Source organism: Populus euphratica, unplaced genomic scaffold, assembly GCF_000495115.2.
Source record: "Populus euphratica unplaced genomic scaffold, PopEup_1.0 scaffold51.1, whole genome shotgun sequence".
Classification (NCBI taxonomy): Eukaryota; Viridiplantae; Streptophyta; class Magnoliopsida; order Malpighiales; family Salicaceae; genus Populus; species Populus euphratica.
Genome location: NW_011499932.1, coordinates 140,134 through 154,853, shown reverse-complemented (window position 1 = coordinate 154,853; position 14,720 = coordinate 140,134). Strand labels below are relative to the sequence as shown.

At 29.6% G+C, this 14,720-nt stretch overlaps 1 protein-coding gene across 1 annotated transcript; it reads left to right on the top strand.

Annotated features, from left to right (window-relative positions):
- The first annotated feature begins 416 nt into the window (after positions 1–416).
- Positions 417–1,632, top strand: LOC105136102 (protein PPLZ02-like). The gene is made up of 2 exons (XM_011041296.1): positions 417–676; positions 774–1,632. Exons 1-2 carry the CDS (start codon positions 594–596, stop codon positions 1,276–1,278), a joined length of 588 nt encoding a protein of 195 aa, XP_011039598.1. The 5' UTR covers positions 417–593; the 3' UTR covers positions 1,279–1,632.
- Positions 1,633–14,720: the final 13,088 nt, after the last annotated feature.

Below are 14,720 nucleotides of genomic sequence, written 5' to 3'. Positions count from 1 at the left end.
CTTTTTTTTAAAAAAAAAAGAAAAAGAAAAAGAAGATAAACAGCTACCCCAAATAAGCTTCGGGTCTCTTGGACATGAAGAAAAGAGAGAGTTGTGGTGGAGTCGTTATCTTTGCTAGGCTAACACATAACACTCACATGCATGAAGAGATGAATATCTACAAGACTATGACCTTAGATTTTCTTGAAGGTAGAGAGAAGCTCTTCAAAGCGAACAGTTGAATATTCTGATTTTTTGTTCTTTTCTTTTTTCAATCATGAAACAAAGCTACATATCTTGGTCATGTGAAATGTATTTGGATTTCAGTTCGAAATTCCACTACACCAAAATATATTCAATTATTATCATACTTATAATAATAAAGCCAGCCAAGATAAAGAAAGGAATAGAAAGACCTAAACCCCAAGTTGGACCCACTTCTTAAATTGGTTGCCAGACCAGCTAGCCTTATATCTTTCAAACAAACCCAGCTACAAAAACCCCTCTCCCCCAGCCCTTCATCAGCATCACTCCCTTGCTTTCCAACATTCTCCCTTTTCTTTCAGGCATTTTCACAAACACTTCTCAAAGAAACGTTTCTTTTTTTCACTAACATGGCCAGACCACAGCAGCGATATCGAGGGGTCCGACAAAGGCATTGGGGATCATGGGTGTCTGAGATTCGTCATCCTTTATTGTAAGGACACATCAGCAATGTGGCCCATGAACGTTTCTTCCAATTTTCTGGATTTTTCATTGATTCCTAACCGAAACGTTTGGTTTTTGTTGTGCAGGAAGACTAGAATTTGGCTGGGCACATTTGAAACAGCAGAGGATGCAGCAAGAGCTTATGATGAAGCTGCAAGGCTTATGTGTGGACCTAGGGCCAGGACCAACTTCCCTTACAACCCAAATGCATCACAATCAGCTTCATCGAAACTTCTCTCCGCAACTTTGACAGCAAAGTTGCACAGGTGCTATATGGCCTCATTGCAAGTGACCAAAAAAACATCACTTCATGAACAAAAACAACAGCAGCAAAAGGCACCAACTTCACTTGCCAACACCCCCACGAATGGCATTGTCATCAAAAGTGAGGAACTTGATGCTTTATTTCCAGAGAAAAGCCCATTACAAGTTCAAGAGGCAGAGGCAAACTGGGTGTACAAGAAAGTTCAAGTTGATAACAACAACCAGCAATTCATAAAGCCTCTTGAAGATCACCACATTGAGCAAATGATTGAAGAGTTGCTTGACTATGGGTCTATCGAGTTTTTCTCTGGGGTAACGACTCAGTAATCTGCAAGCTAAAGGTGCCACAAACACCCTCATTAGTCTAGTCCTCCTCTGCCAAAGCAATGGCATTGATTAGCTAATTTTTAACCAATTCTTGTAGCTTCTTCAAGTGCTTAGCCTTTTAGACCCTTTCTAAGGTCCCTAGAAGTATCCCCGTAGGGTCCCTTCCATTTGATGATGCTTAATTAGTACTAATGTACAGTATATTATGTCATAATTATGATATTGTCGTACGCATTATGTCTTCAGTCGAAGATTTGTTGGAATCTTGCTGCTGCTGCTTCAAGGATTCCAAATCTTCACTTGTAATGCAAAATGGTTACAATTTTTAGAAAATCGATTCTTCCTCCCTCCGTCTCTCTCTCTCTCTGATCTTCCAGGCTTCATTGCTTTCAATTTCTATGCCATTTTTATTGGGGTTTGAGTTGAAAAGGAGCCTCTGGAAATTGGAAACACAACCTGACATTTTGACATCCGTATTCAATTCAAAGTAACAAGATCTAAAATTTGCAGTCTTTTTCTTAAGACCTGGAGATTTGTACCATTACCATTCATTTTAGAAAGAATAGCAATCTTGTGAAAGGTCACCCACATGGTCAGTTTTCACTTGTTTATTTAGTGCGGCATTTGTTGGGAATATTCAATACACTTGGAGGAAATTTATTCATGTTGACCGTTGATTGGTTGGTATAGTGAACCCTAGTATGATTGGTTTGATCCACATGAACTAAGTTACAGTTAAAGAGGATGAAACTACACTAGAGGCATTGGAGGGTGCCCTATTATGGCAATGGCAGCAGCACTACCATGGCCTTGATACTGTAAACAAAAAATCAAGAAAAACGATACTCTAGGTATCCTCAATGGGTAACAAAAAAGAGTAATCCTCTGATAGCGTTTCAAAAATATTTAAAAAAAATTAATTTTTTTTTATTTTCTTCTTTGTTTTAAATAAATATTTTTCGTTTTTAAATCATTTTATTACATTAATATTAAAAATATTTTAAAAAAAAATAAAAAAAAATATATTATTTTAATATTTTTTAATAAAAAATATTTTAAAAAACAATAATCTCCACCCCACTTCTAAATAGATTAAATATTTTAATGGAAAAAAAAAGGGCCTACGGGGCACTTTTCTTGAAAGTGAAGGTGAAGGAACCACGAGTGAAAGGTTTTGCTTGCTGTGTAGGCCAGCGAGTTAGTAAACTCTGTTGTATTATTACTCACTTGGGAAAATTTAAAATTTTATTGAACAGAACAAAACTACAGTCATCAAGTGTTTATTTTACACTGCAGTAATTTTTTTTTAAAATGTTTTTAAAATTATTTTTTATTTTAATATTTTTGAATTATTTTAACCAATAGTGTTAAAAATAAAAAAATATTATTTTCATAATTTAATAATTTTACAATTAAAATTTAATTTTAAAAAGTACATGTACTACGTTAACAAACACATTCTGAAAAAATATCTAGGCACAGAAGCAAACTAATTTCCATGGAAGGTAGAGATGCAGGGTCTAGTTTCTTTACTGTCAGAAAGATGTGAGACCAGTTTTCAATGGAGGTTGAAAAAAATGAAGTCCTTTTGAATTGTTAGGTTTAAAGGGTCTTTTATGTTGATTTCAGGCTTACAAGACAGGATTCCAGATGGGATTCCAGCATCATCTCTTGTAGGAAAAATTAAAAAAAAAAAAAAAGGACACTGAATGTGATTGAGTGGGTGTTTTAATTATTTTGTCCGGGCCATCTTGCTCTCTTTCCCTGTGTCTTCACACGCACACACGCACTTAAACAAGCGATAAGAAGGTACTCTTGAATCCTTGTCCAATTAAAATATTTTGAATATTGAAGTATGTTAAATTTGTGTTTTTTTAATTATTTTTTTATTTTTTATTGAATTGGATTGATCGTGGTGCTATGAGTTAAATCGTGGTCCTCGGTTTTCCAAAAAAAAAAATGATTAAAAAATATAGTAATTAGAAATACATAATTAATTATAAGTGCTTGCTTAATTGCTTTTCATAACTACGTGATTATGCAACAAACCAAGATTTAACTCCTTGTGCTTGTCTTTGCCATTTTCCAATTTAGCTTCTAGTTATGGTGGCTTCTCCATATATAGCTAGAGGACCTTTTACAGCACTTGATTTGAGAGTGATATGAAGATTCACATTTTCACTTGTCATTTTCATTTCTGGGCTCTGGGTCTCTTTTAGATAATAATAATAATAAATAAAATAAAATTGCATGACAATGGTAAGCTGTAAGCCGGTCTGATTACGAAAACTGTGATATATGCTCATCTGAAAATGGGTATCTTCTATTTTTAAAAATATTTTTTTATTTTGAATAACATTAAATTCATGTTTTTAGTTTTTTTTTTTAATTTTCATGTATTTTATTAAACAAATTTAAAAAATTATTTTAATATATTTTCAATTTAAAAAAAGTTCTACCACACATTTAATTTTTCATTGAAGACTTGTCGTGTCAGATCATGCTAGTTTTGAATTAATGAGTTTCCATTTTTACTCTTTTTTTCTGTAGTAGCAAGCTTTAACAAGATTGGTGGCCTACTACCGTATTTCTTGGTAGAGTGGCCAACCATGCACTTTAGTTATCCTACCAAACAGATACTAAATAATATTTGGTTATTTTCTTAGAATAATAATAATAATAATAATAAAGACAATATTAATTTCAGAACTATATTAAAAAAAAATACTTTTATATCTATATATCTTTAACCAAACACGGTAACGTCTCTTTTATATATATATTTTTTTTTTGTGTGTGTAAGGTGATACTCACCAAACACAACCCATTTTTTCTCTTAACCATAGCTTAGAGAAACAGCATTCTACTACTAATGAAAGTTGATTAACATTTTATATTGTTATTTCTTCAAGGTAAAGAACTGGAATTTCACCATTCACCAATAAGATTTCAATTACCAGAGTATGGATTCTTAATTGGATTAATAAACAAATTTGATTTGTTTCCCTCTTGAAGGAGTGTTGAAATTGCAAGTGAAGAGCTAAGATCTCAAGTTCTACTAGCTATGTCTAGAATTAAAATATGTGTGCTTTTGGGTGTTGGTGTCCAGTCTCTGTCAATGGAACTTAATGATTGTTTACCTGTTCGGAAATTGATTTTGCTCCCCACAACCATCAACGATTAAAGTTTTTTAGTCTCATTATATTGTTGTTTTACTTTTGATTCAGCAAAGGCGATTAAATCATGGCATGTTAGTGAGTTTATCATCATTAAAAGTTTGAACTTTGTGACCTTAAGAGGGCACTTGATATTTCACCTGACCAAGCACTTTCGTTTTTGTCAAGAAACGAAATTGAAAGTTCCCCAGATACAAGAACAAGAGTGGCCAATTAGACCCTGATTAACAGACAATGGATTAATGAAGTCCTTCATGTTTGAAGTGAAATTCCTTAAAGCTTGCTAATTTACTAGTGGTAAGTGAACTGATACTTGAAAGATAATGAGTTCGACAAGACAAGAACCTTTGACTAAAAGTTTGGTAAATGACTCTCAAATAATTGACACTAAATTACCAGATTTAGTCCCTTGATGCTTGCTCTTGAATGCTCATCTTTTGTCATATTTTTTTAGGATACGTGTTTTTTACATCTTGGGATCAAATGAAAGCAGCGCAGCTGTTGAAAACTACAAAACCTTGATTTTGGTGGGCATTATATATATATATATATATCGAAGTTCATGTAGCTTCCGAGATTCATAAATTAAAGCTATAATGTATTTTTTAAAAATATTTTTCACTTGAAAAAATATTAAAAGAATATTTTTATTTTTAATATCAGGATATTAAATTTAAAAAAATATTAATTTAATAATTTTTTAAAATAAATTTACTTTTCAAAAACACATAAAAGCAAAGCTATTCTAAACAAGGATTATCTTGAGATATAAAGGATAAGAAAAATAAATATAAAAACATGTTTAGCGAAGGAAACATGGATAACGATATAAAATAAATTTATTATTAAAATTTTTTTGAAATAAATTTATAAAATACAAAAACATTAATTATAAACTGAAAAAGAAGGGTGTTTTTTTGTACCTCTCTTTTCAAAGCACTATTCATTGCTTCATTTTTTTTTTTGCTTTATTCATTTTTCTTTTCAGTTAATTTTGTTTGTTTAATTTTATTTTTTAATATTAATTTTTTATTTAGCTATCACATTGTTATGACATAAATCTCAAGTTTAATGGGTTAATCTAATTTGACGAGATAACTCAAATGACTTATTTTTTTTATTTCTTAATTATTTTTTATTTTTATTTTATCATTTAATATTGATTTGATTGAGAATTAAATTTCATGATTTATTTAAATTTAAAAAATTATTTTAATATATTTTCAATTTAAAAAAAGTTCTACCACACATTTAATTTTTCATTGAAGACTTGTCGTGTCAGATCATGCTAGTTTTGAATTAATGAGTTTCCATTTTTACTCTTTTTTTCTGTAGTAGCAAGCTTTAACAAGATTGGTGGCCTACTACCGTATTTCTTGGTAGAGTGGCCAACCATGCACTTTAGTTATCCTACCAAACAGATACTAAATAATATTTGGTTATTTTCTTAGAATAATAATAATAATAATAATAAAGACAATATTAATTTCAGAACTATATTAAAAAAAAATACTTTTATATCTATATATCTTTAACCAAACACGGTAACGTCTCTTTTATATATATATTTTTTTTTTGTGTGTGTAAGGTGATACTCACCAAACACAACCCATTTTTTCTCTTAACCATAGCTTAGAGAAACAGCATTCTACTACTAATGAAAGTTGATTAACATTTTATATTGTTATTTCTTCAAGGTAAAGAACTGGAATTTCACCATTCACCAATAAGATTTCAATTACCAGAGTATGGATTCTTAATTGGATTAATAAACAAATTTGATTTGTTTCCCTCTTGAAGGAGTGTTGAAATTGCAAGTGAAGAGCTAAGATCTCAAGTTCTACTAGCTATGTCTAGAATTAAAATATGTGTGCTTTTGGGTGTTGGTGTCCAGTCTCTGTCAATGGAACTTAATGATTGTTTACCTGTTCGGAAATTGATTTTGCTCCCCACAACCATCAACGATTAAAGTTTTTTAGTCTCATTATATTGTTGTTTTACTTTTGATTCAGCAAAGGCGATTAAATCATGGCATGTTAGTGAGTTTATCATCATTAAAAGTTTGAACTTTGTGACCTTAAGAGGGCACTTGATATTTCACCTGACCAAGCACTTTCGTTTTTGTCAAGAAACGAAATTGAAAGTTCCCCAGATACAAGAACAAGAGTGGCCAATTAGACCCTGATTAACAGACAATGGATTAATGAAGTCCTTCATGTTTGAAGTGAAATTCCTTAAAGCTTGCTAATTTACTAGTGGTAAGTGAACTGATACTTGAAAGATAATGAGTTCGACAAGACAAGAACCTTTGACTAAAAGTTTGGTAAATGACTCTCAAATAATTGACACTAAATTACCAGATTTAGTCCCTTGATGCTTGCTCTTGAATGCTCATCTTTTGTCATATTTTTTTAGGATACGTGTTTTTTACATCTTGGGATCAAATGAAAGCAGCGCAGCTGTTGAAAACTACAAAACCTTGATTTTGGTGGGCATTATATATATATATATATATCGAAGTTCATGTAGCTTCCGAGATTCATAAATTAAAGCTATAATGTATTTTTTAAAAATATTTTTCACTTGAAAAAATATTAAAAGAATATTTTTATTTTTAATATCAGGATATTAAATTTAAAAAAAATATTAATTTTTTAATTTTTTAAAATAAATTCATATTAATTTAATAATTTTTTAAAATAAATTTACTTTTCAAAAACACATAAAAGCAAAGCTATTCTAAACAAGGATTATCTTGAGATATAAAGGATAAGAAAAATAAATATAAAAACATGTTTAGCGAAGGAAACATGGATAACGATATAAAATAAATTTATTATTAAAACATTTTTGAAATGAATTTATAAAATACAAAAACATTAATTATAAACTGAAAAAGAAGGGTGTTTTTTTGTACCTCTCTTTTCAAAGCACTATTCATTGCTTCATTTTTTTTTTTGCTTTATTTATAAAATACAAAAACATTAATTATAAATTGAAAAAGAAGGGTGTTTTTTTGTATCTCTCTTTTCAAAGCACTATTCACTGCTTCGTTTGTTTTTTTTTTGCTTTATTCATTTTTCTTTTCAGTTAATTTTGTTTGTTTAATTTTATTTTTTAATATTAATTTTTTATTTAGCTATCACACTATTATGACATAAATTTTAAGTTTAATGGGTTAATCTAATTTGACGAGATAACTCAAATGACTTATTTTTTTTATTTCTTAATTATTTTTTATTTTTATTTTATCATTTAATATTGATTTGATTGAGAATTAAATTTCATGATTTATTTTTTTACTTTTTATTAAATTATCATAATCTAATGACGCGAAAATAATGCTTAACAAATTAATCTGAATTAACTCGGGTTTTTTTTGTGTCTTTTATTTAATTAATTTTTTTAATTTTATCATTTAATATTAGATCGCTTAAAAATTAAGTTTTATAATCTATTTTGACTTGTTTTTTATGATAATATCTTAGTTTTAAAATCAAGATCAAAAGTTTTGGTAGTTTAACCCTAGTTAAAGCTAGTTGTTGTTTTTTTCTTTTCAAGAAGTTATATTGGTTTCATTACTTAAGTTATGAGTCATTCAACATTGAATTTGGTTTTTATTGGGTTGTCCATGTCTCATGATTTAGATCATAAGTTAACCTAATTGACTCATTTTTTTAATTGAATTTTTTTCAATTTCATTAATTAATATTATTTTTAATTAGAAATTAAACTTCTTTATTTATTTTTTTATTAGATTATCGACGTCTCATAACTAGGTAATAGTACTTAATGGTTAACTTTGGTTTTTTTATGTCGTTCTTTAATTATAATTTTTATTGTTCAGCATTAGATCCAACAGGAAATGATTGATAATCGAGTTTTATAATTTGTTTTAATTTTCTCTTTATTGGATTATCTCAATTTCAAGACCAAATTCACGGATTTGACAGGATAACCCATGTTAAATCATATTTTTTTGTTATTTTTTCTATAAAGTTATCTCAGTCTAATGACTCGAATCATGAGTTTGATGAATTGACTCAAATTATTTTTTGTTTAATTAAATTAATTTTTTTAATCTCATTCTTCAATATTAGGCTGGCTAGGGATTGAAATTTATAATTTTTTTATTTGTTTTTCATAGGGTTATCTCAGTTTTATGACTCGGGTTACAAGTTTTACATGTTAATTCGGGTTGTTTTTTATATCTTTTTTAATTGATTTTTTTTCAATTTTATCCTTCAATATTGGGTTGATTGGGAATTAGGTTTAATACTTTTTTTTATTTTTTTTATATGATTATTATAGTATTATAACCCATGTCATGAATTTGACATATTAACCTGGGTTATTCAAATTCAATCTAATATTTTGTTATTTTATTATTAAAAAGGGATACCATCTTCAAATTTTATTTAGTCAAAATTTATTTTTATAAGTTGTATGAGTTGTTTTTTGATTAGTAAAATCAATCAAGTTATATTAAGTAAATTTAATGTTTTTACAGGGAAAAACATTAACAGCATTTGAATTAATTTTTCATATAAAAGAAAAATTTTACTTGAATAGCTGCCCACAGCGAGGACATCATCTAGTGTTCTCGCTATTTCCATATCTTGTGTATTATTTCGCTACGAATCATGACGTATCAAGTCATGCAATTACCGCAACCTCAAGATACTTGAAGATTATTTTGGAAGAAAATGTTCATGGTAGTTTGCCAACTCTTGGTGGTGAAGCATTATCAGTCAATATAAGCAGAGAGATTTCTTTTGTACAACTTCCTTTGCAAAAGGGCTCGATATTGCTTGAGTTGCAAACCTCAGTGAAAAGGAGATAAACTATGGGAGTCAAAGGTGAGATCTTTCATCAGAAAAGTAGTCAAAGCCAATCATGATGTATATAGAATCTCATGTGGAAATGTTGGAGGACAGACAATGATATGGCCTTAATCCTTTTTTCCCCACAAAACCAGAAGTACTAAACGCCTATATGCTGCAGTTGTCTTTGTAACTAGGTGCTCATCATTTGTTTTAGATGCCTTGGATCATGTGTGACATGCAAAATTCCAATCCAAAAGGCAAAAAAAACTTTGTTTGTGGGTGAAAGATAAAGAGTTTGGTGGCCTGCTCCCTGTAAAGCCAAAATACTTTCAATTACACAACTCTTTTTAATTAGATTGAGGCCTTAAGGTAGTGTGCAATGTGTATAGAAAAGACCTGAACAGGATAATCTCTAGCACATGAGACTGCTTAGGGTACTCCGACATGGCATGTCTGATGTCTCATATCTCCAATTCTCCTCCTCCTCCTCCTCCCTCCTCCCTTCACATGGAGTAGCATGTGCATGCTAACATCCACATGGTCTTAACCACCTCTTATCAACAATGTTTGAAAGACAGACAAGGAATGCGACACGTGAGTGCCCATACAACACACATGAACACGCTCTCTCATCCATGGATTCACTCCTTTTCAAGCAACTGTGTTTGTACCATCTTAATCAGAGACATAAATTATGCAACTATAATGTATTTGATGGCGGTGTGGAGCTCGCTGATCTTGTTGAGATTGATGGGTCAGTGATTTTGATAGATGAAATGTATTTGTGCTAAAGCACAAACATCTGATAAAGCAATCTTAGCTTCATCGATTTACTATATGAAGAAAGTACTGTCATTTTATCACTTACTGTTTTGCAATTCTAGCAACTATCATCACAGCATGCACGGCTGCACTGTGAATAAAGATCATTTCCACTTGAGATAAGTAAATGGAGATTGTTTTATTGATTGGTCCATGACATGCGACACTGAAGGTGAAACTATAGTCATTTTCATCATTTGTTTTTTTTTTTTTTTAGATTAACGTGGATGCCCAGGCCAGCTTGCGCGCCCCACGACTAATCCCACGGGCCCTGAAGTTAACGACCATGTAAGCCTCCAGTGGCCATCATATGAGCAACCAAGGACTCGAACCTGAGACCACAGAGGGAGCAAACCCCTTGATCCCAAGTCTTTACCACTTGGTCACCACCTAGATGGTTTCATGTGCTTTTTTAAAGATGATGAAGGTGAAACTATAGTCATTTTCATCATTTGCTTTTTTAAAGATGTGTGTGCATATCGCCGTATTTGGTAAAGAATACCGCTGTTTTTTATTTTACATATATTTGAGAAAGATATTCTTGTTATCATTTAATTAAAAAAAACTCGGAGGAATCCTTTTATTGGTAACGTTTAATTATTATTTTAATACAAAAATAATGGAGATCTCATGTCCTTTTTAGTTTGAAAAGACCGAAATTCACTTCAAACAAACATATTTATTGTCACATAGTTTTTATATTTATGTATGTCTTTTCTACTATGAAAAAATATAGCTCGGGTTTATTTTTTTATCATTCAATAAATAAATAAAAAAACAAAGGAATCTCATTATACTAACTTAATTTTATTAGGTAGTATTTGGCTATTATTTTAAAACAAAAAATATAAAAATAATAGTTTTCATGTCCTTTCTATTTTGAAAAAAAAAACATAAATTCATTTCTTAAACTAACATGTTTTATTTTGGTCAGTTATGAATGTCTTTTCTACGATGACATTCTAATCACAAGCAATAATTGTCAACTCATTTAAATTAGAACTAGAGATTTGTTGTTATGTCTATATTTTGGGCCTCATAGATTCAGAACCTATATTGACATTCCATGGGCATACCACAGCCAGAAGGCCAGGGCCAGCCCAATAAGTCCTCACAATGAAACACCTTAACTTCTCTTCTTAAGTAACATTTTGGACAGGGCCCAATCCGAAGAGCAAACTTCCTCTGGGCCTTATAAACACTAGATCAGACTGCGCTTTCGAAACCCATTTAGCATGTTAGGGACACATTTCTTAATCAAGGGGTGACCACTGAAAAAAAAACTCGAATTATCTGAATCACTTCGGGTGATAAATTTTTAAAAATTTTGGAGATCAAATTATTGAATTCGGGTAAAACCAAAAAAATTGAGTGGTGTGAATTACCCAAAATATATTTTTTATCCAGGTATATACTTATTTATTCATGGATTTTTAAAACTAATTGGATATTTAATTTTTCTTAAACCTAATTTTTGCATGGTTGAGCTTAATTTTATTAATTTAATTTAAAAAAATTCTGGGTAAATAAAAAAATTAGTGCGGTATGGTTACAGAATTCGAGAAAAATATAGTTCAGAAATATAAATTGTTTTTCTCAAATTATTTGGTATTGTTATTAAATTTAACTTAGTAAGTTAACTTTGAATTCTCTCAACTTGATTTTTAGCTTAGTCTTGGTTTAAAATTAACCTCATAAAAGTTACTCTGATATGACCCGGTTGACTTGATGGGTTTAAAGATAACTAAAATGACCACTAAAAAAACATGGTTTGGCTCTAAAAAAAAATTAAAATGACATCATTTTTTATATATATTAAGATGGATAACATATTACATCGACTCGTGTTTTATAGCTTAACTCACCAAACTACCAACCCGGATCATAAATTTCATTGGATTTAACAACTTTATTTAAAAAAAAAACTATTTTCTATTTAATGATATGATAAAAAAAAAATCATGCTTGTAAAATTGAGTACTAACTAAATATCTGAATGTTTATTTGAGTTCTAATAACTTTATAGAAAGCAAATCAAAATAAATTATAAAAGCCATTTCAAAATCAATCAAATATTAAATGATAAAATTGAAAGGAAAAAAAAAACAAAAGGATTCAATCAAAAGAATAAATATGGAAGATGGATTTTTTTTTAAAAAAAAAAAACCATTTGACATTGTTATTAAACTGAACCTAACGGATAAACCTTGAAACCTTCCAACCTGACTTCTTGCCAAGCTGGAATTTAGAATTAACTTGCACAAGAGTTGACTTATATGACTTGACAGGTCTAAAGACAACTCGAATAATTGATAAAAGTATTATTTGACTTTAAAAAAGATTCAAGATGTTATTCTTTTTATTATTAAAATTGTGATATATTAGGTCAACTTAGGCTTGACAAGTTGTAAAACTCGCAAACTAGATCATGAACTATGCTAAGTTTAAAAGTAAAACTCGCAAACTAGATCATGAACTATACTAAGTTTAAAATTTTTATTTAATGATATGATAACAAAAATAAATGCTTGTAAAAATTGAATACCAATTAAATATTAAAATATTTATTTCAGATTATAATAACTTTATTAAAAAAAACCCAAAACAAAATCAATAAAATATTAAAGAAAAAAGTTGAAAGAAAAAAATTTAGAAGGTTTAATTTTTCTATAAAAAAAGAAAGAAAATTTTGAAAAATTGACCAGAAAATCTACATGCTTTACTTTTCTTATAAATAGTGAAGTGCCATATTGTTTTATGATTTTTTTAATAGAGAATGATTATGTTATAAAAAGATTATCACATTGTAAAATTCAAACCACTAATAAATCTACTTAGAACTTAGCCGACTCAAGACTTGGACCGATTGAAGAAAAATTAATAAAATAAAAAATCAGTTATTCCAGTAAATAAGCTAGAAGTTAGCGGACTTCAAAGTAACTTGGCCAAAGCCTGAATATCATTATGTTGACTTATTTTCTGAAAAAGATTTTTCTTATTGAAGGATATCATCTTAAGTTTTTTATTAAAAAAATAAAATTAATTTGACTAACCCGTATCTCGTGACTTTCCATGAGTTACTGTAAAAACTTCCATTTCAATGTCGTGACATCTTTTTATTAGAGTTCAAGCACTTGAGAATCGACTCCCATACGAAAAGGGTTTTGTCCTATGTATAGCTGTCCTAAAACTGGAACCCTAATTTTTAAAACCTACTTGGGGGCAATAATGCAACCTAACTTTGACAACTCTATGCTTAAAAATAACAATAAGAAAGTTCCCTAGTTTGAATTCATGAGAAACTGCAACTGCCCTTTTAGCTAGGTGGTATCACCCTATAGCTTAATCACTTGAAAAGAGTGCTTAACAACTCTAATGGTGGTGGACTTCAGTGAAGAATATTTAATGGTGTGATCTCTTAATCTAAGTAGGGTTAGGGTTTTGTTTTGTAGTGTGGTTTGCAACATGCAAGTGAGTGTTCGGACAAGACTCATGAGAGGAAGCTAGATGATAACAAGAGAAGGCTTGGATTCTTGTTTCAAGCGTAAGGAATATGTGCACATGGTGGGGATCCTTTATTTTTTAGTTTTTAGTTTTTGAAATTACCTAACCAATATTCGTATTGTATATTTCTTAGCTATTTGCAATTCATTTTCAGCCAAGATAGAGATGAAAATAAACCCTAATTTTTAATGCTCTATTTTGAAGTCACAGTTGTTTGGTTGGATTCGGTCTTGGTCTCCAAGTCATGACAACAAGTCCACTGATGCTTGTTCTTCATGGAAGTTTACTCTTGACTTGTATTTTTCTTCTACGCGGAACTTCTTTTACCTTCAAATTTCTTAAAGACAAATCTAGAATTTCAAGGAAAATGATTAATTCCACATAGACTGTAGCCAATTCTAGAATTTTGAGCCGAAAACCTAAAGTTTATCGAATGTCTTTTTATGCTTGGAAAGAATTGACACTTGTAAAAGGAAAAAAATTGTCTGATACAGCAAAATTAATATTTTCTTGATTTTTAAAAACCAAAAACATTTTTCTAGATGATTTTATATTTTATATTGAGCTTGTAGTTATTGTTTTGAAATAACAAAGATAAAGATAACAAGGACATGTTTTATTTTATTTTTTGAAAAGATAAAAATTAATTAAGAAATTGTTTCTATCTACATTCCTCTGACCATTTTTTTTTTTTTATCATTTGCATAAAGTTCGATGGTCATTGCAATAACAAGTTGCTTCTAGTTTTTGGAACAAAAAACTGATCAATTATTTGATCAATATATTCTTCTAGAGAAATTCAACTGAAAAGAAAAAAGGACTTGGTCCAATTTGCTTTTCATCAGTCCTCCATGACCAAGGGAAATGATAAAAACAAACGAGTAAATAAATAATAAACCTGGCCTCAGCGCCTTTTAGAATGCGTTTTCACCTGTGTGTTGATGTATTTTATTAAAATATATATTTTTAGTATTTTTTTTATGATTTTAATGTGTTGATGTTAAAAAAAATTTTAAAAAATTATTTTAATTTATTTTTAAATAAAAAGTATTTTTTTAAATAATTCATACTATAATACCAAACACATACTAATATTTCCGTAGGAAAATTAAGA

Coding starts and splice junctions, on each gene's coding strand:
- LOC105136102 (XM_011041296.1), top strand. CDS start 594: ATGGCCAGACCACAGCAGCGATATCGAGGGGTCCGACAAAGGCATTGG. Junction 677..773: donor GAGATTCGTCATCCTTTATT/GTAAGGACACAT, acceptor TTTGTTGTGCAG/GAAGACTAGAATTTGGCTGG.